This window comes from Rhamphochromis longiceps, linkage group LG15 (genome assembly GCF_057381845.1).
Source record: "Rhamphochromis longiceps isolate RC_006_pf linkage group LG15, R_longiceps_female_GT1.1, whole genome shotgun sequence".
Taxonomy (NCBI): domain Eukaryota; kingdom Metazoa; phylum Chordata; class Actinopteri; order Cichliformes; family Cichlidae; genus Rhamphochromis; species Rhamphochromis longiceps.
The window spans coordinates 18,281,571-18,305,245 of NC_140571.1; the positions used below are offsets into that span (position 1 = coordinate 18,281,571).

The 23,675-nt window shown below is 39.9% G+C and overlaps 2 protein-coding genes across 3 annotated transcripts; one reads left to right on the plus strand and one right to left on the minus strand.

Moving 5' to 3' along the window:
- Positions 1 to 2,565: 2,565 nt before the first annotated feature.
- Positions 2,566 to 10,546, minus strand: hadhaa (hydroxyacyl-CoA dehydrogenase trifunctional multienzyme complex subunit alpha a). Its single transcript, XM_085382049.1, has 16 exons — positions 10,481 to 10,546; positions 10,207 to 10,309; positions 9,920 to 10,042; positions 6,885 to 7,003; positions 6,740 to 6,796; positions 6,137 to 6,246; positions 5,895 to 6,029; positions 5,582 to 5,753; positions 4,977 to 5,063; positions 4,610 to 4,750; positions 4,386 to 4,454; positions 4,127 to 4,240; positions 3,966 to 4,047; positions 3,147 to 3,252; positions 2,923 to 3,068; positions 2,566 to 2,812 (listed from the first exon to the last, which is right to left on the minus strand). The coding sequence occupies exons 1-16, from the start codon at positions 10,529 to 10,531 to the stop codon at positions 2,643 to 2,645; spliced, it is 1,785 nt and encodes a 594-aa protein (XP_085238175.1). The 5' UTR covers positions 10,532 to 10,546; the 3' UTR covers positions 2,566 to 2,642.
- A 2,518-nt stretch (positions 10,547 to 13,064) lies between these two features.
- On the plus strand, positions 13,065 to 20,519 carry hadhb (hydroxyacyl-CoA dehydrogenase trifunctional multienzyme complex subunit beta). Of its 2 annotated transcripts, none has more exons than XM_085382267.1 (16): positions 13,065 to 13,178; positions 14,384 to 14,458; positions 14,644 to 14,685; positions 14,884 to 14,980; positions 15,137 to 15,181; positions 15,759 to 15,858; positions 16,025 to 16,112; positions 16,609 to 16,796; positions 16,903 to 17,083; positions 17,461 to 17,582; positions 18,339 to 18,418; positions 18,513 to 18,560; positions 18,682 to 18,769; positions 19,036 to 19,110; positions 19,744 to 19,908; positions 20,075 to 20,519. In XM_085382267.1, the coding sequence occupies exons 2-16, from the start codon at positions 14,392 to 14,394 to the stop codon at positions 20,108 to 20,110; spliced, it is 1,422 nt and encodes a 473-aa protein (XP_085238393.1). In that variant the 5' UTR covers positions 13,065 to 13,178; positions 14,384 to 14,391; the 3' UTR covers positions 20,111 to 20,519. The 2 variants fall into 2 exon arrangements, with proteins under 2 accessions (XP_085238393.1, XP_085238394.1); XM_085382268.1 differs by having other exon boundaries at positions 13,111 to 13,178; positions 14,366 to 14,458.
- The last annotated feature ends 3,156 nt before the right edge of the window (positions 20,520 to 23,675 follow it).

Consider the following 23,675-nt stretch of genomic DNA (forward strand, 5'->3'; position numbering starts at 1 on the left):
AACAGGGAAAAGGGGGCACAAAGACATACTTTTCTTTCTTATTCTCATTTAAGAGGTCTCGCTTTTAATTATTTAATATTTATTTGAATCTTACACCCAAAGTTTTAATCTGATGTAAAATGTATAGAAGTCCATTACTGTATATAGTGACTATTAAGTCTAATATATATACCCTAGTAAGCTATAGTACTTTTTCCTTTGGGAAGGTACCATCTGTGCAGTCTGCAATTTTGTTGAAGAAAGATGTTGAATCTATTTAATATTTCTTGAAAAATAATTGATTTCCGTGCATTTTTTTTTTCACACTGCATCAAATTAAGGTTGATTACGTCGATTAAGCATCATGAGGTGGAGCGTGAGGGGTGGTTCCCTATTTTTTATTTATTTATTTTTGTTGTTGCTGGGAGTTGGAACCCTGTTAGTTAGGTTGCTTAATATTTATGCTAAGTACTCTTTAAAATACCAGAATAGGGAGGATGGTGTAGGCTTAAGTTTATTAGATTGATCAGTATTGCTGAACTATGAAATATTTTTTTTTTGCATACAGGTATAACAGAATAGCTTTAGTGTAGTTGTTTTAAACTTGAGTATGAACTTATACAAAATGCAGCAAGATATTTAAAAAACAGTTTTGTTGATTAAAAAAAACACTATATCGAATTCATATCGGTATCGGCAGATATCCAAATTTATGATATCGGTATCGGTATCGGACATAAAAAAGTGGTATCGTGCCATCTCTAGTTTTTACACCTTGGTATTCAGAAGTATTAATTCTTTGTAGCATAGATTCAACAAGGTGCTGGAAAATTTGGCTTACATTGACATGATTTGTTGACTACACATCTGTGATGTGAATCTCCTTTTTCACCACATGCCAAAAATGCCATCTGAGTACAGCAAACTCATTGGTGTGTTCAAAAACCACAGTTTGAAGTTTTTATCCTGTTGGAATTAGCCATCAGATTAATACACTGTGCCCATAAAGGCATAGACATGGTCAGCAATGTTGCTATTAAGGTTATCCCCTACACCATTACACCACCAGCAGGAGCCTGAGAAGTTGTTATGAGCCAGGATAGATTCATGCTTTCATGTTTATGCAAAGTCTGACCCTGCCATCTGAATGTCACAGCAGAAATTGAGATTCAGGCAGAGTTTTTTCAGTCTTTTGTTATCCAATTTTGGTGAGCCCATATAAACTGTAGAGTTTCATTTTAGCTGACACCTACTGCTGTAGCCCATCTGCTTAAATGTTCGACTTGTTGTGCGTTCAGGGGTTTTCTTCTGTGTACTTTGGTTGTAATGAGTTGTTACATGAGTTATTGTTGGTTTCCTGTCAGCTTGAAGCATTCTGGTTGTTCTCGGACCTCTGGCACCAAACAAGGCAACTGCTGCTTAGTAGATATTTTCCCTTTAAAAAAAACAACACTACTCTGTAAATCCTAGAGATGGTTGTGTGGCAAAAATCCCAATAGATCAGTTTCTGAAATACCCAAACCAGCCCATCTGGCACCAACAATCATGCCACATTTAGAGTCACTTTAATCATCTTCCTTCCATATTCTGATGCTCAATTTAAAGTTCAGGAGGTCATCTTTGCTATGTTTACATGCATAAATACACTAAGTTGCTGTCATGTGGTTGACTAGATATTTGTGTTACTGAGCCGTTGAACAAATCTGCTAATGTACAAATCTGCTGAGAGAGGGGCAGATGCCCCCCGGCCCCAAACTAGATCTCTGCTCTTACCTGTGTGTTCTATTTGAGGGGTGTATCCTGAGGACAGTATTGTAATATAACTGGCTACACTGAGGGCAATCACAAAGCAAGATCATCCAAATGATCCAAATAACTGACAATGCAATTTATGTTGTTGTGAATCACTACCTGTAATTTTTTTTACTATTATCCCCAGATTTGATGGGTTTCAGCCAGGGCAAAAGCTGAAGTAAAGTTTCACTCTGATCTACTACACTCATGTAATACTGATCTACTCTGCAATCTTGTAACTACAAAGCCACTGAAGAAATAAAGGAGAGATCAAAAAAATAAACCGAATGACACCTGATGTTTTAATGCAACCTTCACTTTTTATTTTGGTTGTTGGGAGTTTGAGTTAACACTGGTGCCAGATAGAATCCAGATAGCTGCAACATCTGGGCTTCATTTGGTCATGTTGCGGGCCAAAATGGGTTATGGCTAATTTAGCATAGGTCAGGGGAGGTTGGACACATTACCACAATTTGTATAAAAAAATATAAATAAATTAAAAGAAAGAAAACACCCCAAAAAGATGAAAAGAAAAAGTTTGGTGGTCACACCCACTTGAGCCATAACACATAATACATGAAAGTATCACTTTCTGATTATATAAATGATGTAAGCGGAAATCTGTAAAGCTGGTAGATAGTTATAATAGACCATTTGGTCTCCTAGAAATGTTGTTTATAGTTATACAATTATTTTTTAATAGCAGCTTAGTTTCATAAATGAGCTGTTACCTTATTCTGAAATCTTTCCTTGGATTATTTTAGGTTGATTCCTTTAGTTTGATCTTAGAAGACATATTTGCTGCTCTAACAGTTCAGACATACCAAAGGGGGGACTACTAGTCCCTCTCTCAAAACGCTAAGTTGTTTTTAGTATTGAAGCAGGGAGGGGGATGATTGGTAAAACCTTTTGCTGGGGTCTTTGGTGTGGTCTAGTAGAAGCTGGCAGGGTGTAAACTGGTTTCCATAAACATCCTCAAAACGTTTCATGAGGCTCACAAGGCGCTCTGCACCAAATGTGTCAACAAATCTGAACGGACCTGATAAATGTAGGAATAACAAAAGGTCGATTAGCACCAACACAATCGATAACCATCAGTTTACTAATATAAATATCTAGTTCAAAAGTATACAAATGTTGGAGACATACCACCGTGCATGGGAGGAAACCCATATCCAAACACTGCTCCAATGTCTCCTTCTAGAGGGCTTTGTATTATTCCCTCCTGGAGACACATTAACGACTCGTTTATGCAGCGAGACAGCAGCCGGTACTGCATGTCGTATTCTGAAGAACTGCAGCAAACACATAACTTCAGAGAGACAGATCAGAACAGGGCAATTAGTAGATCAGACGAGAGGCTGTTTTCTTACATTGCAGAGGGAGCAGTCACTTGATGGTTCTTGAGAATTTCTTCTACTTCAGGATTCACACTCTTAGTCTTTCCATAGAGAAAGAATCCTTTTCCAGATTTACAACCTATAATTTAAAAATAAAGCATTAGAATCGTGTTTGTGTGAATGGTAAGCTGATCCTCAAACGTGTTCCTCAGTCTTAGAAACCTGTGCCCTTACAGGGTTAGATTTTAGAAATCAGGTAGCAAGATAAATCCATTTTTGATTATATTAAAGTCACCATTTTAGGGTAACAGTTCCTGTTATAGAAAAATTCATCTCAATGATATTCTTAACCCTTAATATTTAAACTAAGTCTGCCCTAAGACAGCTGGGATAGGCTCCAGCCCAAGAAGTCATAAATTGGAACACACTTCAGCATCATCTCCTTAGCTAAGGCAGAACACAAACATCACTTTTATCAGCAGTTAACAAATGTGTCCATTGTAACCTCTCTTTCTTCTTAGGAGTTCATGGTAGAGTCCATTTGACTTTTCTGAATGTAAAACTGATGTAGGTAGACGATGTCTGACTTTACATTTGACCACTCAAAATGCAATTCATTTAAAAAAATTTAATGTCTTTGATATGCTGCTTTAAGGTGGTGATGAGTCTCAAAGCGAAGTCAGAGAACAGAATGAAAATCCATAAAAGAATCAAATCAAATAGTAAAAATCAGTAATATCACTAATGCAATCGGAATCGCTAAATTCTCATCAATTCCAATACTTAGGCATGAGTGCGTGACAAATTAGTAGTGAGTGATAATGCCCCTATTTTAATGTGAAATGTTTTAACCTTTGAGGCCTTTTTCCAACATGGTCTTGACAATCTCCAGGCTTCCTCCTTCATAACGGGAACCGAAGGCTTTGCACAGCATCTAAATCCAACAATAAACACAGAATACAAAATCCCATCTGTCCCAAAAATCTAAATCAACAAAGTAAGTGAAAGATTACCTCTGAAATATGTAATCCTATGTCAACACCGACTTCATCAGTGACTGCGAAAGGTCCGACATTAAAACCAAAGCTTGTTGCCAGGAAATCGCTTTTTGTTGCGGTCACACCTTCCTGTGGAACAAAATGTGGGTTATTTTAAAGCAAATGTAAAAAGATAAAAATAAATGCTTTAAATAATTACTGGGACCTGATGCTCAACCATTTCTTTAGCAGGGAAAAATTGGCAACACTATTATTTCTCCAAGTCTTTGATTACCTGAAGAAGTCTCAGAGACTCCATAAGCAAGCAACCCATGCAGCGCGTGGTGTAAAAGCCCGGACCATCCTGTAGTTCAGTGGGTTTCGAGGCAGAAAGAGAGCAACACAAGATGGAGACATGCACCAAGATATAATAGAACAACGAGCAAAATGACTAAGATGAAAATAAGATTCACATAGGCTGAAATACTGACTGAAGAACACTTTCAGAGTTGCCATCACCTTGACAGTGACGACAATCTTTCCCTGTTTCAGGGCCACGCTGACAGCAGCAGCCAGCGTGTCCTTAGATGTCTTATCTGTGGTGACAATCTCCACCAGTTGCATCTTGTCCACTGGGGAGAAATAGTGTATGCCAATCACCTGCACAGGCACATATGCAAATTGGTCAAACATCACACAGGAAATAAAGATTCTTAATAATATGTTGAGAAGCCATTATTTTAAAGCCACGATAATAATCACCAAGAAAGTCAAGTGAAAATTAAGGTAGAACTCAACTGTGCAAGCATGAATCAACATTACATTTTTTTTAAATTACTGTAACACTGAAGATATGTTGAAAGTAAAAGTTTGGAGCATTTCTGACTTTTTCAGGGCGTTTGCTGGCAGCAGCGATGTCTCTGACGGGTAGAGCTGAGGTGTTGGTCGCAAATATGCAGTGTGGTGGGGTAACCTGGGCGGGAGGGGGAAGAGTACATTTCCTTATAACTTTAGCTATCTGGACATTATTCTGGAAAGTAGCAGTAGCAGCCAAGATAGCCATAGTCAGCTAGTGAATTCACATTCCACATGCCAGTGATTACTTAGTAATGCAAATAAGTCTTAGACAGAAAATAACTGTTAAACAGCTAATATAGCTATGCTAGAATAATAATGACATAATACTACCTGCATGCAACCAAAAGCTTCTCAAAAATGATTGAAACTCCAAACAAGAAAAGGAAAGCCTCATCTACATCAATCCCACTAAGTTCTTTAACAGTTACTTTGGGTTGGCCTGAGAATTTTCTCAAGTTAAAACCTAAATTAAGGCGAGATTTCTCCAAACAGGTTAGTTCTGCACCAGTTCTTGCTCAAAGTAATTTAGAAGTTCTTAGATGCCCATTTATTGTAATACATTTTCAATGCCAATTTAACCACCTCTAACTAAAACAGTTAAAGACAGAGTAGTTCAAGCAAAACTGCACTCACTGCCTCCACCTCCTTGAGGACTTTATGTTTAATGTTGAGGTCTTCAAACACAGCCTCTATCACCATGTCAGCAGACTCAAAACCAGAGTAATCCGTCTGAATCGACAGATTAGACATAATGGCGTCACGCTCAAATGATATCATGGCTTTCTTCTTCACCCTGGTGTCGAAACTGAAGATCAAGAACATTTTGAGGAGAAAAAAAAAAAAAACCCCCGAACAAACAAAAATACTTCAAACTGTAAAGCCACTTTTATTTTTCAATAAATAAAATAAATAAATAAATAAATAGTATAGAATGCGTTTATATTACCTTTTATAAACCTTTTCATATCCTTTGCTGATGGCATCCTCTGTGGTGTCCTTTAGGATGCTGGTGAGGCCTTTATCTACAGATACCTGTGCTATACCTGCTCCCATTAGCCCTGCACCCAGAATGGCCAGCTTTCTGTTGCAAACATTTTGTACAGGTGTCTTACTACTATCGCTGAGGCAACTGTATATAGACAGCAAATGTATATGGCAACATAAATCACCCCTGTTTACAGTTCTTACTTTACTTCCTTTTCTGGGGGACCAAATCGGTTCTTCTTACACAACAAACGACCATTGTGAAGTCCAATCAAAGCTTTGGATTCAGAAGTCATCACCAACTTACCAAAGCTCTATGAAGGGTTAAAAGCAACAAGAATTTAACAAATACAATTAGTCTCTTTAACAACAACAAATCCAAAAACTTGATTATAGAGTCATCAATGAAACCCACAAGCCTAAACTGTTAAGCAGCCCATTCTCATTCCCGGGACATCAATTAATGCCATTTTGTCAAAGCTCTTGGCATGACTCGTTTAGGCCTAAGGTGTTCATTGGTGATGGGGCTTTATGCACATACTTATGGCATTAGTGAGAGGAGTCTGTCACTCCACATTCATCATTTGATGAATGAGGAAGGTTCCTGTTGTAACCCAAACTCTGCTCTTTTCCCAACACTAACTACAGAGTGAAAAAACAAAACAGAAAAAACACCCAGCAAAACACAAAAGGTCACAATGGTCAAAATGCAGCACATGTATGACATCTACCAAAAGGCCAGGAGGATTTTTTTTAAAAATCCATCTGACTGAGAAAAAAAAAAAAAATTCTGTTAGTCCAACTCACCTGAGCTTCAGCCAAATAACCTGCGTTACTGCCGTGCTCTATGCCAGTTTTAACACACTGCACATTAAAATAAGACAGCATGAGACACTCAGCAGCAACATCATGCGCTAATGTGTTTATCTTCACCCATAAGTGTACTCTTTACCTCAATAATCTGGAACGGAGCAGGGTAGAGGTTTTTAGTTTGTTTCTGGACTCTTTTAGTGACAGTGCTGTAGATGATCTTCGTCACTGGACCCAGGCCCGTGACTGCGTCCCACAGCTCTGCACACACACGTTTACAGTGACAGGTTTTCATTTTTTGTTGTGTAAATGTGTACAGCTGGTATTTGCCAATTAGAAGATACCATAGACAGTTTATCAGTTAAAATTTTAAATGATAAAACTGAAATTTGACAACCTCCTTGAATTCTCAATGGTGTGTTTTGACACCTTAATGTAAAATCAATAAAGACGTGGTTTGACAACCACTAAAATGGGCTGCAGGTTTTTCTAAGGGAACTAGTAAGGCAGCGTACTCGCCATTAAGGGTACATGGGAGGTTATCACTACATTCTGATGCACACCCATTCATTTTGTTCAGGCCTGAAATATGACAGAAACCTCTGAAGACTCTGCCATTGCCGGTCCCAAGCCCGGATGAGAAAGGAGGAGGGCTGGGCGTGGGGCTAGCAACCCCACCCTGTAAAAACTCCAATTGCTACGGAAACAGCAAGTGAATCTCAGTATCGACTGAATCAGGGAGTTCAACTCGAATTGAGAAACCGCTTCCAGCTCCTTGCTGCGGAAGGAAATAACAACAAAAATCCAGATACTCTCTGGGATGAGCTAAAAGAGGCTGTGGTCGGTGCAGCAGAATCGAAGATTGGTCGCCGACGGGGCGGCTTTAAGGAGCGCTGGATCTCCGACCGTTCATGGGAACTTATAGATCAACGTCGCTTGGCAAAGTCAGTTCGGGACCAGGTGGCCTTTGACCCACATGCTTCTGCAGACCAGCGTGAGAGGGCCATGGCCACCTACCAAGACCTTGCCCGACAGGTCAAACGCAGCTGCCGGCGTGACAAGCGTGAATGGATCGAAGCTAAAGGCATCGAAGCCCAAGAAGCAGCCGATCGGAACGATACCCGAACCTTATATCGCATTGTACGAGATCTAACTGGGGCTCGTGGTGGCCGCGGTGTTCCAATCCGAGACAAAAATGGACGTGTCCTTCTTACTGCAGCTGAACAAGAACAACGATGGGTCGAACACTTCCGCGATACTCTGAACCAACCTGAGCCACCCCAACGGTTCGAGGCCGAAAACCTGGCACCTTCCATGGATCTTCTTCCTGTCGATATCGGACAAATCAGCATCACTGAAGTCAAGACAGCGATCCGACTCCTCAAGAGTGGAAAGGCCGCAGGCCTGGACGAAATCCTCGCCGAAATGCTGAAGTATGGTGGACCCCATCTTGAAGCCGCCCTTACAAGACTCCTAAACGCCTGCTGGTCAACATCACATGTACCCGATGATTGGACAAAAGGCACCATTATCAAACTTCCAAAAAAAGGTGATTTGGGTGACTGTAACAACTGGCGGGGCATCACGTTGCTGTCGGTACCCAGGAAAGTGTTTTGCCTCGCTCTTTTCACGCTGTGAACGAACGATTGCGAGAAGAGCAGGCTGGGTTTCGGAGTGGCCGGTCATGCGTCGAGCAAATCTTCACCCTCCGCATGATCATTGAACAAACATTGGAATACCAAAAGAAGATTTCTATTAATTTCATTGACTTCGAGAAGGCTTTTGACAGCGTCTACCGGCCGACTCTATGGGCTATCCTACGCCACTATGGAGTCCCTCAGCAGTTTGTAGATGCCTTTCGTTGTCTCTACTCCAACTCCCGTTGCTGCGTCCGGACGGATGACGGCTGCACAGCCTTCTTCAAGATCAATACTGGCGTCCGACAAGGATGCGTGCTATCCCCTTTCCTCTTCCTGTTGGTAATTGACTTCATCATGCGACGATCAGTTGACCAAGCTGGCATCGGTGTGCCCTGGCACGAAGCGTGTAATCTCACTGACTTGGACTTCGCAGATGACATCGCCCTGCTGGGCTCGACTCAGGAAGACCTCCAAAAGTTGACCGCGGCCCTGCAGAGGGAGGCAACGAAAGTTGGATTAAGAATCAGTGCCAAAAAAACCAAGGTACTCCGAGTTGGCTATGCACGTGCCCGCATTCCTGTCATGATCAACCAACAACGTGCTGAAGAGGTGGAGAATTTTACATATCTTGGCAGCATCATCTCGAATGACGGGGTCTCTGATCGGGATGTCGACGCCAGAGTAGGGAAGGCAGTTGGTGTCCTGCGACGTCTCCAACCTATTTGGAACTCGACCTCCCTGAATGTAAGGGTCAAGATCAGACTACTGAACTCTATAGTCTTCCCTACTGCACGTTACGCTAGTGAAACCTGGCACTCAACAAGTGCAATTATTCAACACCTGAACGTGCTTCAACAACGTGGCTTGCGGCGAATCCTGAGAATTTCCTACCGGGACCGAATAACAAATGAGGAGGTCCTACGAAGAGCAGGCACCCGCCCATTAGCCGATGTTGTTGCAGAAAGGCGCTTTCGCTTTGCGGGACATATTTTACGCCTACCCCCTCATCGCCGAGCTAAGATTGCCATGACATGGCGTCCACGCACTGGCAAGCGAAAGCAAGGCCGACCAAAGATCACATGGCGTCGAACATTTATGGACGATCTGAGAACTGTCGACATTGCCTGGGACGAAGCTGAAGCAGTCGCTGCTGACCGACATCGATGGAGATCACTAGCTGCCCGATGCGCCGCTCGGCGTAGGAGGAACTAAGTACTAAGTAAATACCTCTGAAGAGGGAAAGAATTAATCACCGGTTTGAAATGTGTTAGTAATTTTTTTTTTTTTGTTTGAAGAGACCAAAGACATTTTTTATACTACCTGTGGGCATTTTTTTCCCTGCTGTATGGCCGAACATTTTGAAATTTAGTCTTTGGGAATTGACTTTCTTTTGGAGTCGGCCTCAAGTGGCCATTCAAGAAACTGCAGTTGGTGGCCCCAACCGCTGGGACTGAAAAAACAAGCCAGTTGCAAATGATTTCATGGAACAAATCCTTGGCGGTATAAAGACAACTGGGCTGAACACGAGTTCACTCACTCAGTCTAAATCTTTTTTCCCTAGTAAGGGGAATCTTTTTGTTGGCCAAGTCATTGGCAACACCCACTGCAACTTCCTCAAGGTATTCCATCGTTCGTTCCTCTGGAGACTTCAGACCAGGACCTGAAATATAAATATAAAAGAAGCACAGAGAAAAATGAAACATGTCACTAATTGAAGGCTCAGTCTTGAGCTGCTAAAAAGTTTAATTCCCCACCACCCTCTCCCTTAAGATTACAACAGAAAAACGGTACATTCATTGAAGAAATGCCACATGTATAACATACCCAGAGGGTCCACAAGCTGGTCCACTAGACCCATCTTCTTGGCTTCGTCTGCTGTGATGTTCTTGCCTGACAGCAGCATATCAAAAGCTCCCAGGAGACCCACCTAAACATGTGCAACAAGCAGAATTGAAGACAGTGAGCTGGTATTGGCCCAAGTGAGAGTCTTGACCTTATTATACTCCTGTGTACTGCAGTAGCCACTAGCACAAGACTGCAGCAATGCTTTCAAGACTTTCACTGAGGAACTGATTAATATGAGTGTGTGCATTTATACCATTTTAGGTAGTCTCTGAGTGCCACCTGCTCCCGGCAGCAGTCCCAACATGACCTCCGGAGTCCCCAGGACTGTTTCTTTACTCTTCGTGGCAATTCTGTAGTGGCAGGCTGTTGCAAGCTACAGAAAAGTTACAAAACTGAGAGTTACTGCCCATTTTTTAAGCCAAATTGGCATTTTGACACAAACTGTTGTACCTCAAGGCCTCGACTCACGCATGAGCCATGGATAGCGGCGACAATGGGGACACGAGACTGCTCAATTCTCCTAAACAACTTCTGAGCTTCCTCACAGAGACTGGCGACCTCCTCACTAGTTGTACAGGACTGAAAGCATACTGAGAGCAAAGAAAAGAAAAAAAATCAAGATAAATTACTCACTTTTCAATTAAGCATATTAAATTTGATCCATTTGACTTTTTTCGTAAAATACGTCCTGGTTTATTTGCACTTTTACACTTACAAAACAAACAAAACAAAAAGCAACACAGAATACACCACACACATCAGAGACTGTGAAAGCCCTCAAAAGCCTACTTGCTATCTGCTCCAGCAAGGAAACAGCCGGGTTTGCCTGAAATGAGGACAACACTTTTTGAAGATCTATAAAGCCAGATGTCTCCCAACACGTCAGCCAACTCATGCAACTGCAGAGACTGTTTGTTCACCTACACACACAAAACAACAAAATTATGTCATTTCAAGAGTGAAACATGTAGTCAGAACCGTTACAAACTTAATCTCTCTCTAAGACGTGTACTGTTTCATATCCACAAACAGACGCACACACCTTCGATGCTGGGTCATTGAATCGTATAACAGCCACATCGTCCTTGTACTCGAAGCTGATATGTTTATGAGCTAAAAAAGAGAAAACAGCAATTAAAGAATGAGATAGATTACAATAATATTTTTTTGTATAAGCAGATATTTTACTCAAAAAAAAAGTGAGAATTTTGTAACGCTTAAGTTTCTTTTTTTTTTATAAAACTTTACTTCCCTTTACAACTTTTAATCTGTTTTATTAGATTTAGGCAATTCCATGCATACAGTTTCATGTTCTTAAGCACTGAATTTAAACTTTATTTTGAAGTATTATCTAAATTAACTGCCCAAATAATTACTGAGAGACACTTTGATATGACCTCTGAGGAATGGGACTTGCTTGTAGAAAGACTTTGGTTTAACACTCCAGCCTTGTTTTGCTTGTACTGTGCATGCATATGCTAATGAAACAGAATGGAGCAACATTGTTACCAATAGTTTCACATTATTCTCGTAAACTATAATGAGCAGTAACAAGTCAAGCTATAACAAGATAGGAAAGAAAGTACAATGCAGATTTTAAAGATAAATGTTTGCAGAACAGCTGTGCAAAAACCTGTTTTGCTAATGTTTAACAAGAACTAAAGTATGCAAACAGTTCATCTAAATGAGTCAACACTATATGAATATTACTTTTGTTTAAGATAGCACATGGATGTTGGGGGAACACAGACCACACTAAATTAATACAGCTGAACCTTTACTAAAGAATCGTTGGTTCTTTAGTAAACCACCGATTTGTGATGGATGTGAGTGTACTCTTGGGTATTTGGTGCACCGATCATCATCAAAACCCTCTTTACCTGCCAAATGTGATGATACAGAGAAAATCCATCTGGCATGACCTAAGAGCAGAAAGAGGCAATAAGAATTTTGAGTGCTCCTGAATAAAAAGGAGAGGCCCTTGACTTTCCTCTAGGACAAGTTTCCCCTAACATAAGGAAAAGAACAAGTTAATACAATTCTGCTAAAGTTAGTCGTGACTGAGCAGAAAGACAGAAATTAAGACAGTAACTTAGTATTGCAGCCCTGTATGCTGTTATCACCAAAAAACTAAAAACTCTAACATTAAACCTTTTACTACAACAGACAGTAAACACAGGCGTTACTAACGTCAGTGCAGAAGATCTAATTATATGCCAGCTTTTAATAATTAATGTAATTAAAAATGTTTTACCCACAGTTCCATTTGAAAAATATCTCCCTTTACAACGTTTTTTTTAAACCACTTGAGTAATTTTTCAAGAAAAAAAAAGCAAATTCTGAGTTATTATATTTTCAGTTATCCACTAACAGCTTGAGGTCAAATGCTACCATCGAGTACAAATTCGACAAAGAGTAAATTAAAACGACAAAAATTAAATTAAAGTACCTTCAACAACAACAACAAAAGATGAGTGATTTTAAATATACCTGACAATAAAGGGTGTTTGCCTGTTGCAAACTTGGAGAAAACACCTGCTGCACGAGTGACTGCCATTTCCACCTGAAGCGTTAGTAAAGCGTCAACCGCAACATACATACAAGTGCAATCAACAAAATCTATTACGATGACTGACCGGTGAGGGCGCAAGAGTACCGTTTAATATAGGCCGCCGGTGGGGCTTGAAAAGTGTCTTAGTTTAAAAGATTAATATTTCAAGTCATTATTTTTTAGTTTTAGAGAAGGACCTAGTTGTGATGCAGGTTATAATGAATGTGAACAGCAGTGTAATTTAGTAATATTAATGTGTGCTTTATTGTTTTGCTTCAGGCACACCGTTGGTCGGCTTAGTCACTGGGTGGGTCCTTTAAAGCAGTTTTTGTAGTCCTGGTGGGTCTGGCCGGTCATTAGACAGGGAAGCAGTGTGCTGGGATATAAACCATAAAAACAGGTGAGCTTAAACGTATCTGGTGAGGTTAGAAAGTTAAAAGCTGTTATACGGGTTCTGCAAACTGATTTTTTTCATCTCAAACACAGCGGCAGGAATTTTTGCTGATTAAATTTTAGCTCACAAGTAGCTAGCTAGTTGAGCTAGTCTTGCATGCAGCTTCCAGCTAAATCGCTGTTTTTATTTTAGATTTCGTCGATACTATAAGGTTATATTTTGTTGCTTTATTTGGACTTATATAATTTGTCGATACGCAGTCAGTATTAGTCTTGTGATTCTGCACATAGGGCTCTGTCATTCTCCAGGAGAGAAATCTAGGTGAAGGGTCAAAGCTAGGGTAGAGGGGGTTGGGCAGGGTGACCGTTGTTGTATGACAAATTAAAGGAAAGTAGTAAACTCCTGAGCCCCAAAATTAGTGGAAGTGGTGGTTCTTATGTGCTATAAGGTGCATTTATTAGTTTAGTTTTTTTTTTTTTTGGCATAGTTTGGATCGACTTATGCTCTGAGAAGGAACAGTGACCGAAATCAAGAGGTCATGAGTTCTGACTGATCACCTTTATTCACCTACCTTTTCAGGATGACAGTGCCCCTATCCATAGAGTTTCCGGGGGTAACTGAATGTTTTCATAATTGTGAAAATGATCAGCAGTGCTCTCTGCCAAATATATTTTGGAAGAATGTGTGCATCCTTTCCTATAACCTTCCACAGATTAGCAGAGTCAAAGTCTAGGCACATTGAAACGGTTTTGGTGATGCTTGGTGATTCAGTAATTTTTCAGTTTTATTCATTGAACCACATAATAAAATATAAAAATCCCTGTATACTGAAAAAAGATAAAAAATAAGAATTGATAGGAGCAAATTCTAAAGAGGTGTTGTTTAAGATATATGGCAAAGTGATTTTAGTCAAACAAAACCAGGACTCAGACATGAAAGTAGAACGGAGTATGATCTGAGAGGTTGTGGTTGTGTAACACTCCTGCCCATGCAATAAGGCTACAATATAATAGTAATAAATATATCCTCCATGGATTGTGTGGTTTCAGGAATATATATATTTTTTAAGTCGTTGTGAATTCACACAAAAAAAGTAAGGAATTCTAAGAAAAACACAAAGAAGTCCTAAAATATCCAAGTTAATTTAAAATGTTTTGAATCTGAAATGTTAAACATTTCCATAAACTTTGCAGTAACATTTCTTGCCACAGAGAACAGAATGGCTTCCATGTTGATGAACCCAATTCGGAGCTGCTCAGTCAGCTCTTCCTGGGCAGTGCGATTTGGTAAGTTGTCATTTGTTCCCATAACAGTTTAATATATTTCAAATATCCATAAGTAATTAAGGAAATACATGACTAAGAGTCAGAAATTAAAGATGCAGTACAGCTGCTTCCAGTTCAATATTAGCATTTAAAATCTGGTACTTTTAGGTTTATAATGATAATTTCTTTATTTTTCTTTGTCTAAGGTGCACGATCTCTCAGTACAACAGCCCAGCTTCAGTCTCAAGGTAAGTTTTTTACTATAATGATAATTTTTATCCAGATTATGGCTATGTGTATTATAGATTTTTTTTGAAAGCAGAATGGTAACCAAAGCCTTTAATCGCTGATTTATTTGCCTGGACATAATATGTATAAACCTACTTCCCCTAGCAGATGCTGAGATGCCCTTGCTGTAAGTCTTATTTTTAATTATTTTCTTTCAGTTCAAACAAAGAGCAAGAAGACGCTGGCTCGACCTGGTGTAAAGAACATAGTGCTGGTGGAAGGAGTTCGAACCCCTTTCCTGTTGTCTGGAACCACGTATGTCTCGGCTCTTTTCTTTGTGTTCTCACTTTACGTTTATTGTATTGTGCTACACGGAGTACTGAACACTTAAAAAACAGTCAAGAACATTTTGTAGTGGAAAATAATTTGTGGCTTAAACAAAAGAAAAAACTTTTTGGTTGGTCTCTACAGGTATGCTGACCTAATGCCACATGACCTGGCCAGAGCAGCTCTGCAGTAAGTCTATGGTTGCATTGTTTTTCTGATGACTGTCTGTTGAGACCAGCAAAGTCAATGTCAAATGTTTATCTGCAAATTAAATAATAGTTTGCAGATCCAGTTTTGAACTTGTTCTAACTGAATCAGAGGTTTAAATGGGTAAATGCTTGCAGGGTTTTTTTGCTCCACAAAGAAACCCTGCAAAAATAATTGTATATTTGGACACTTTTTAGACAAGGCTACCATGATTTGAATGAATGATTTTTAAAAACTACTTTTCATTTATATGTTGTACTGTGTCACTCTGAACTGCTGATGATCTGTTAAAATATCTCTTAGACTCTTCTAGTCATTATGAAGCAGTAAACATTGTAAGCTTTAAAAGTAATGTGAGGGCAAAGTGCAATGGAGCTGAATGAAGTATATCAGTTTACACTAGAAAGAGATGAAGGAAGGCCAGAACAATGATCTGACAGATCATTGTACAAGGTCTTTATGAACAAATATTTATGTTTGTCCCTCGTTAGCAAAAAAAATAAAATTACTCATTCTGTGTGTTTGTTTATATCTTCTTCTTTTTTTTTCTTTTATATAGGGGCCTGCTAAAACGGACAGGTATACCAAAAGATGCTGTAGACTACATCATATATGGAACAGTCATTCAAGAGGTTAAAACCAGCAACGTAGCAAGAGAGGTATGCACACATAAGCACTCTCCCATACACATATCACATATTGTAAATGTTAACTTTAACTTTGTTATTGCGTACTAAAATATAATTGTGGTGCATTTATTATCTGTAAATGCATAATACAATTATATTTGTGTATAATGTGGCTCTATGTTTACTTTGATTTCAGGCAGCACTGGGTGCAGGCTTCTCTGACAAAATCCCAGCTCACACAGTCACCATGGCCTGCATCTCCTCCAACCAGGCAATGACCTCAAGTATGTCCGGAAAAGAAGCCTCTTCACTGAGACTCTGTATAATTTGTTCTAAATATCATTATTATTATTATTATTATTATTGATATTCAGTGTAGTCCTGCATTGCAGTTGCAAAACAGTTGTGTACACTGCAACAGTGATAAACTGCTATATGCGCTTTTTAGTTGTTTACAGCTCCTATGGGCAAGGAGCAAGATGAATAAAATTTAATCCTAAATGAAAAAAGGGCATCCGGTCTTAATGTTTAAGCATCAAAATAAACTGTCATACACCAACATTTGGCAGGTTGGAGGTGAAGTCTGTAAAAATGACAGGGGGAGTAGTATACTGATCAGATGTGTCCTCTTGTGTTAAACCAAATCACATTCATTATATTAGGAAAAGTAGGTAAAGCCTATGGATCTTGACCTATTTTCATGCAATTCTTTGATTTTACTTTCGGTTTTTAATGGTTGTTTTAATCTTTAGTCTTCATCTTCTTTATCCATCTCTCCAGGCGTTGGTCTGATTGCTGCCGGTCAGTGTGATGCTGTTGTAGCAGGCGGAGTGGAATTCATGTCAGACGTTCCCATTCGTCACAGCCGTAAGATGAGGAAAACCATGTTGTCCCTAAACAAGGCAAAGACACTCGGCCAGAGGCTCAGTCTGATTGGCAGCATCCGGCTTGCACACCTCTCCCCGGAGGTATATATGATTTAACAACTTTCAGTTTTAGTTGATTTCAGAGTGGCTTACTTCTGTTCACACCATATAGTATTTAACCCTCAAATTGTCCGTTGTGCCGTACTAGCTTCCTGCTGTTGCGGAGTTCTCCACAGCAGAAACAATGGGCCACAGTGCTGATCGTCTGGCTGCTGCATTTGGGGTCTCCAGAGTGGAGCAGGATGAGTTTGCACTGCGATCACACACACTGGCTAAAAAAGCCCAGGACGAAGGGCTGCTGCAGGATGTCATCTCCTTTAAAGTGCCAGGTAAACCCAGCTTTACTGTAGATTATGTTATACATTGACTCATTTAGAATATATAAAGACTTCATATTGGCTTTGAGAAATTTTGAATTATACATTTTGATTTTTTGTTATGTTTTTTGCATGATATGGACTAATTCTATCTGAAATAAATATAATTAATAATTAGCAGAAGCTAAAATAATCTGACTGCGCTTGGACATCTATCACTTTTGAAAAAATCGCTTTCAGTCAATTTGGAAAGTAGAGTTAGGGTTCAAATTGAAAATATTAGTTATTATCGAACAAAATATAAGAGGAATGGGCTAGACTTTAGGCTTTCCTCTTTTAAAAAAAAAAAAAAAAATGTTTACAATAGAGTGGCATTCATGTCTCCTCAGGTCGTGATATTGTGTCAAAGGACAACGGCATACGGCCATCATCCATGGATCAAATGGCCAAACTAAAGCCTGCCTTCGTTAAACCTCATGGAACAGTCACTGCTGCGAACTCTTCTTTCCTGGTAAAGACACAGAAACGGCGCTAATTGTTTCTTTTGTGTATCTGGGTTAAAGATATGTTTGGTTTTGACAAAATCTTATTCTTTATTAGGAAATAACTTAAAAATCTTTAATCAGGTGCACCCACACTTTATTCAGGAAATTCATTAAAAAACAATCATTACATATACTTTGTGTGAATGAAGCAGCTTCTTCTGCAAGTTCCTCATCCTGTGGTTGAACACCAATTCCACCATCCTAGCAGCTGGCGATAGTAGTCCTTATGCTCTGCAGACTCTTTCATCTCAGTTGAGCAAACACCTGAACCAGTTCTCCACTTGGTGCAAGTTCTGATTAGAGTGGTCCGCCAGCTCACATTGGACCCTCAGATCATAAAGGGGACTAACATCACCAGCTGCAGTCCATCATGGTGGAGAAACTCTGGAGACTGCCACAAAAGACCTAACTGCACAGATGATGAGGATGAGCAGGCACAGCTCTCATTGGTTAGCAGTCATCAAACTTCAAAATAAAAGCGAAGGGATTGTCCAACTCTGTCATTTTGTCTGATAAAAAATGGGGAACAAAATAGATTTTTTTTAAGTTTCCTATACTTGACTTAGGTTGCCCAAAGTCAATATTATATATATGGGAAACCCTTTTATCCTAAACCCTCTTGTTCACTTGTGTCACCATGCTCAAACTAGTTCTTCCAAATTTTCAGTTTTGGAAACTGTTCTTGGATCATGAAGTTGAGATTCTTGTTTGTGTGTCCTCAGACCGATGGTGCCTCTGCTGTGCTTGTCATGTCTGAAGAGAAAGCTTTGGCTATGGGTTACAAGCCTAAAGCCTACCTCAGGTATCTAAACCCTGTCTTCTTGGTAGATTAACAATAACTTCTATAATAATGCTAGATTGCACAATATGCTTATTTAAATATTTTATCCTGGCAGAGACTTTGTCTATGTGTCTCAGGACCCCAAAGATCAGCTGCTTTTGGGGTGAGTTACTACTTCTTACTCAGTAGATTTGATTAGATGGTGGTTTCTTAATTGTCTTGAGGACTATTAAAAAAAAGAAGACTTATTCTACCTCCATGCTTTCTCTGTTTGATTATTTTAGGCCAACGTACGCTACACCTAAAGTCCTGGAACGTGCCGGCTTGTCCATGAGTGATATTGACGTCTTTGAGTTTCACGAGGCATTCGCAGTAAGTTATTACAATATATTTCAGGGGGGGAAAAGTATGTGAGTCTATGTGATCCATCAATATTCTGTCCGTCTCCACCAACATTTTTGTGTTTGCCTCTAATCGAGTTTCAGCATGTTGTCATGTACAGTATAAATGTTGTCCACATGCAGGAGTAAAATTTGACATGTCTGCTTCATACTCAACACAGTTGGATCAATACATATCAATTTCCAGGCTGGTTTCCATGGTAACTCGGTGGATATATATTTGTGTGTGTTTTTCAGGGTCAGATCATGGCAAATTTGAAGGCTATGGACTCGGATTGGTTTGCTCAGACGTACATGGGCAGGAAATCGAAGGTAAAGATGGCCGTTGGTCATCTGTTTGCTTTTTCTCAAAAACTAGATCCATGCAGCTCACCTTGATGCTTGCAGCACACTGCAAAACATGAACAGCCACAAAGAATTGAATATGCTTGGATAACAATTATTTTTACACAATCGCATCAAGTATTGTAATGCCTTTCTCACTTTAACTGGGGTCATATAAAAGTTCATCTGAAAGCAGGGAGCTGCCTGATGATTTAGCTTCTTGGGAAAACTGCCAGTGTTATAAGGCTTCTGATCAAGCTGTCATAGACCGATTATTAAGTTATGGGCTTCTCTTACCTAGCTTGGTTAGCGCACTGCATCCAAAGTTAGCAATCTTAATACAGCCTTGAAACATTTTAAAAGGGGAGCTGAAACGACCACTGAAGGAGCTGGAGTTTTTGGCACTGTGGCCCTTCCTTTATTTTATAGCCCCAAAGATTGCAGATTGGTGGATATGTGGATAATGTCTGGGCCTTCATTTTTTGTTAACAGCATCAACAATTTTTTCTGTTGAGGTCAAGTGGACATCCTCAGCTGAAATCCATTCACCTGAGCTGATGTCCTGTTGAGTTTTCACTGGTGTTTACATCACTCATGACCTGATGGTCGCTGTGTGTGCAGGTTGGGACTCCTGCCATGGAGAAGTTCAATCTGTGGGGCGGTTCTCTGTCTTTGGGTCACCCATTCGGTGCCACTGGCTGCAGACTGGCAACCACAGTAGCAAACAGACTGAAGAAGGAGGGAGGACAGTATGGGCTCATAGCAGCCTGTGCTGCTGGAGGACAGGTAACACACTCTGATTTTACATTTTGAAATTCAAAACTCCCAAAGTGATAAGATTTGTTGTGACTGAGAGATTAACATTTAATAGACCTCAGAGTAATATATTTGTATTAAGACTAACATAGTCGCTATTTTGTAGTGTAATTTCTTCTTTTCTTGTCTATTCCAGGGTCATGCCATGGTGATCGAGGCTTACCCCCAGTAACACAGTTAAAAACCATTGGACAGACAACTACACATACATTCTCTCTCTCACTCACACACACACACACACACGTACACACACATCGATAAAAGAGAGTGTACATATGGCCACCACTTTGCCTGTATGGGAGAACAGTCAGATACAGTATGAGTGTCTCTGAAGGATCTCTTGTAAATGTAACTTTGCTTAGGGGCTTTTGAATTTAAGCAGATTGTCGATGAGGAATGTTTTTTTTGTTTTGTTTTGTGGACTCGAGCAGTGTCTCGAGAGCATTATCAGCGAGTCCAACATAACATAACAAAGTTTTAGCTCTAAGAAGAGCAACAGTGAGCCTAATGTAATGTTTCTAATACGCTGTAATAATTTTTTTTCTCACTGACTGTTGGAATTAAACGGTGTGTTAATTACACTGGGACTCATTTCTGTTGTTCCTGCTTAACTTTTGTACTAAATGCATCTGATTTTGGCTAGCGGTAAGAAACAAGTTGTAACTAGTAATAGAATAGAAAACTGTGGATCTGATCAATTTCTAATGGCCAGCAGCTGGCAAATCCTCTGGTTGTTTTTCATAGTTTCAGGTTGAATTTAATCAAACAGGAAGTCCATTAAAGGTCAGAGAGGATGATTGTCCAGAGATACTGGCATTTTTATAATGTGTGTGGTGAGAAAGGATGATGCTAAAAGTGCATTTTTGTTTAAACACAAATATAGCTTATGTGTTCTGAGCATTAAGGCTGGGAGCGCAATGCTCAGGATGGGAAAGTGACTGAAAAATGTCATTTTCATTGTATAAGCATTTAATATTTTGTAACAAGAATGTATGTATCACAGAATGTATCAGTTTTGAAGAAACAGTTGAGTTGAACTCTGCAATATAGGTACAGATGCAAACAGAAAATGAAACAGTCTATCTTTTAATCATGTAGAATTTCATATATTAACAACATTGGTCTTTGTTCCTAACATTTTGTCTCCCTTCTTGGTGAGATTTGCATTTTTTCTGCTGATAGAAGGCCTCGATGCACGGACAACAACTTCAAGCAATGTGTTGATGATCTATGTTTTATTCAGCAGGGACTGAAACTGTTGTGAGGAGGGGAAAAAGATCAATGTATAGAAAGCTTTGTGCTGCAGATAACAGAATTTGGGTAGAGGGGGTGCAGAGTCTACTCTTAAAGTCTTAACAGCTTCCTAAATTTGCATTGCCAAATTTCTTTCTTTTCTTTTCTTTTTTTTTTATTTATTTGCATTTGCATCCCGGCCTTGTTCCAAGATGTGTCAGCAGTAGACTGTCTTCGGATGCAGCTGCACTTAATTGATGGTGAATAATGCTGTCTGCTTCTGACGAGACGACTGATGTTAATGAGGAGCTAAAGAGGGATTGCTCAGGCTTCCTGGTGATTTAAAACAACATGAATATGGAAAATTGGGAATGTGACTGGCAGGTGACTTAAAAAGTTCAGGTTGCAGTGGTATCATCCTGATATTCGGATGTTCAAATTGTGGGGAAAAGCTGAACTTTTATTGTTTGTCTAATTGACAGCGGGATGGGTAAATGTATAACAACACATTGCCTCGTTTCTGCCTTGTGTGTGTGTGTGTGTGTGTGTGTGTGTGTGTGTGTGTGTGTGTGTGTGTGTGTGTGTGTGTGTGTGTGTGTGTGTGTGTGCGATCCCCTCAGCGCTCACCGGGGACTGTGCTCAATACACACACCTCTCAGGTTGGGGGCTTGTTAACATAACTTCAGTCAGACATTTCCGTTTAAAATGTATTTAAAGATTTAATTCTTCCAGTTTAAGGAATCCTTGACTCTGAGCGGGAGGAGCTGATTAATGCAGCCGAGCCTGTCACAAGGGCTACAGGCAGAGGGAATAAAACCAATGTTTTATTGCCAAGGCAAAACGGAGCTCAAATGTAAATAGCAGGGAGATAGACAGAGAGGGGTTTTGTGTTTATAGAGCTTCAAAACCGCCTCAACCCTGCGAGACACCGGAGACACGCAGACACTCACCGATATAGCGGGCCGCCTCCCTGCCACAGCAGGGCTTTGATCAGACGGAACCTTTTATGGAGAATGACTGGCGAATGCACCCGCTGCTGTCACTACAAATCTACCTCACGGAGCGCGCGGGGAAGCGGGGAGGGTGTGTGTGGGGATGGATGGATGGAGGGTGCGGGGAGAAAGGGGGGAGTCGGCGTGTTCGCGCGGTGCAGGGAGGGGAGGGAGCCGGGGAGAGATCGGGAGTTGCAGCGGTGTCTTTCATCTCGTCCTAGCCGGCTCACACGCGGGGCGGCACCTGCTGAAAGCTGCGCTTGACTCACCTGCTCCCGTGCGCTCAGTGTGTGCGCGTGCACGCGTGTTGTGAAACAAGTGTCAGAGCGCTGTACTGTAGCACTGCACCGGGGAAGAAAGCAGTGATTGTGGCACAGAAGACGACCGAAGCCACTAAATATTAATATAATATATGTATTTGTGTTTAATGCTAAATATATAATGCTTTTTTTGTAAGTCATCGGCATAGAAGCTTGCGGTTAATTTTAAACTACATGGTTGAATTTAAAGTTATACATTTACAAAAAGCAAAACTACTCACCGCAGCCACTGTTGTTATGACACTACCTACTACAGATAGACGGATTGATCCAAATATCGATCTTATCGCAAATTCATCAACACTAACGCTTAATATCGATACTTTGTTTCCAGCTTCAAAGTTCAGTATGTAGCCCTTTTTAAAATATTTTTTTATTTTCTTTTTGGAAATAAAAAAATATTGCTGCCTGTCAGCCAGTATCTTAAAAAAGTATTAAATATTGGTGAACGTGTGTACTTAAACATATTCTGTATATAAACGTTAAACGCAGCTTCGCCAATGGGAGGTGCTTTAAACCTGCGCTGAGTGTAATGGGCAGCAGGGGGCGACTCCCCTGGATGCAAAAAGACGTGGATATATCAGACATTTTGTTTCCAAGACAAGTCTTAAAGAAAAGCCAAGATTTCAAAACATACTTTTGTTATAATTTTTATTTATTTATATAAGTGTTATATAGTAGTTTGCCCCCACCACTTTATAAGAAGTCATTCCAACAAGCTGTCTTACTGCCCCTGGTTCAGATCCACCATTGATAAGTCTTTTTTTTTTTTTTTCAGAAATGATGTCTGATTTATAAGTGCTTCCTTAGTTTGTTTGGTACTTGTAATTGATGATCATTTGCAGCTACAGTGGGCTCGTGTTTGGGGAAGTGTTATATCCACTCACGGCAGAAAGGCCTTGACATCCCCCCACAAACCTAAACAAGCAAAACAGGAGGGTATCACAATCCCGCAATCACTGCCAATTAAAAAACATTAAAATGTAATGTCAAGATTTATATGAGAAAGTTATTACCGCTGTCATACAACTAATGTGAAATCATTTGCATTAAGTAACCTGTCCAAAGACAGATTTAACAGAGCATTCAAATCAATGCGTCTAAACCTCATAAATTAAAGTGTGGATTTGGGTTTTTATTGTGTGTGTTTTTTGTACAAATGTGTCACACGATACACATCAAGCATAAAACA

Coding starts and splice junctions, on each gene's coding strand:
- hadhb (XM_085382267.1), top strand. CDS start 14,392: ATGGCTTCCATGTTGATGAACCCAATTCGGAGCTGCTCAGTCAGCTCT. Junction 14,686..14,883: donor AGCCCAGCTTCAGTCTCAAG/GTAAGTTTTTTA, acceptor ATTTTCTTTCAG/TTCAAACAAAGAGCAAGAAG. Junction 15,182..15,758: donor CTGGCCAGAGCAGCTCTGCA/GTAAGTCTATGG, acceptor TCTTTTATATAG/GGGCCTGCTAAAACGGACAG.
- hadhaa (XM_085382049.1), bottom strand. CDS start 10,531: ATGTTGGGACTGCTGCCGGGAGCAGGTGGCACTCAGAGACTACCTAAA. Junction 6,030..6,136: donor CCCCCAGAAAAGGAAGTAAA/GTAAGAACTGTA, acceptor TGTTTGCAACAG/AAAGCTGGCCATTCTGGGTG. Junction 4,048..4,126: donor TAGGATTACATATTTCAGAG/GTAATCTTTCAC, acceptor TGTTGGATTTAG/ATGCTGTGCAAAGCCTTCGG.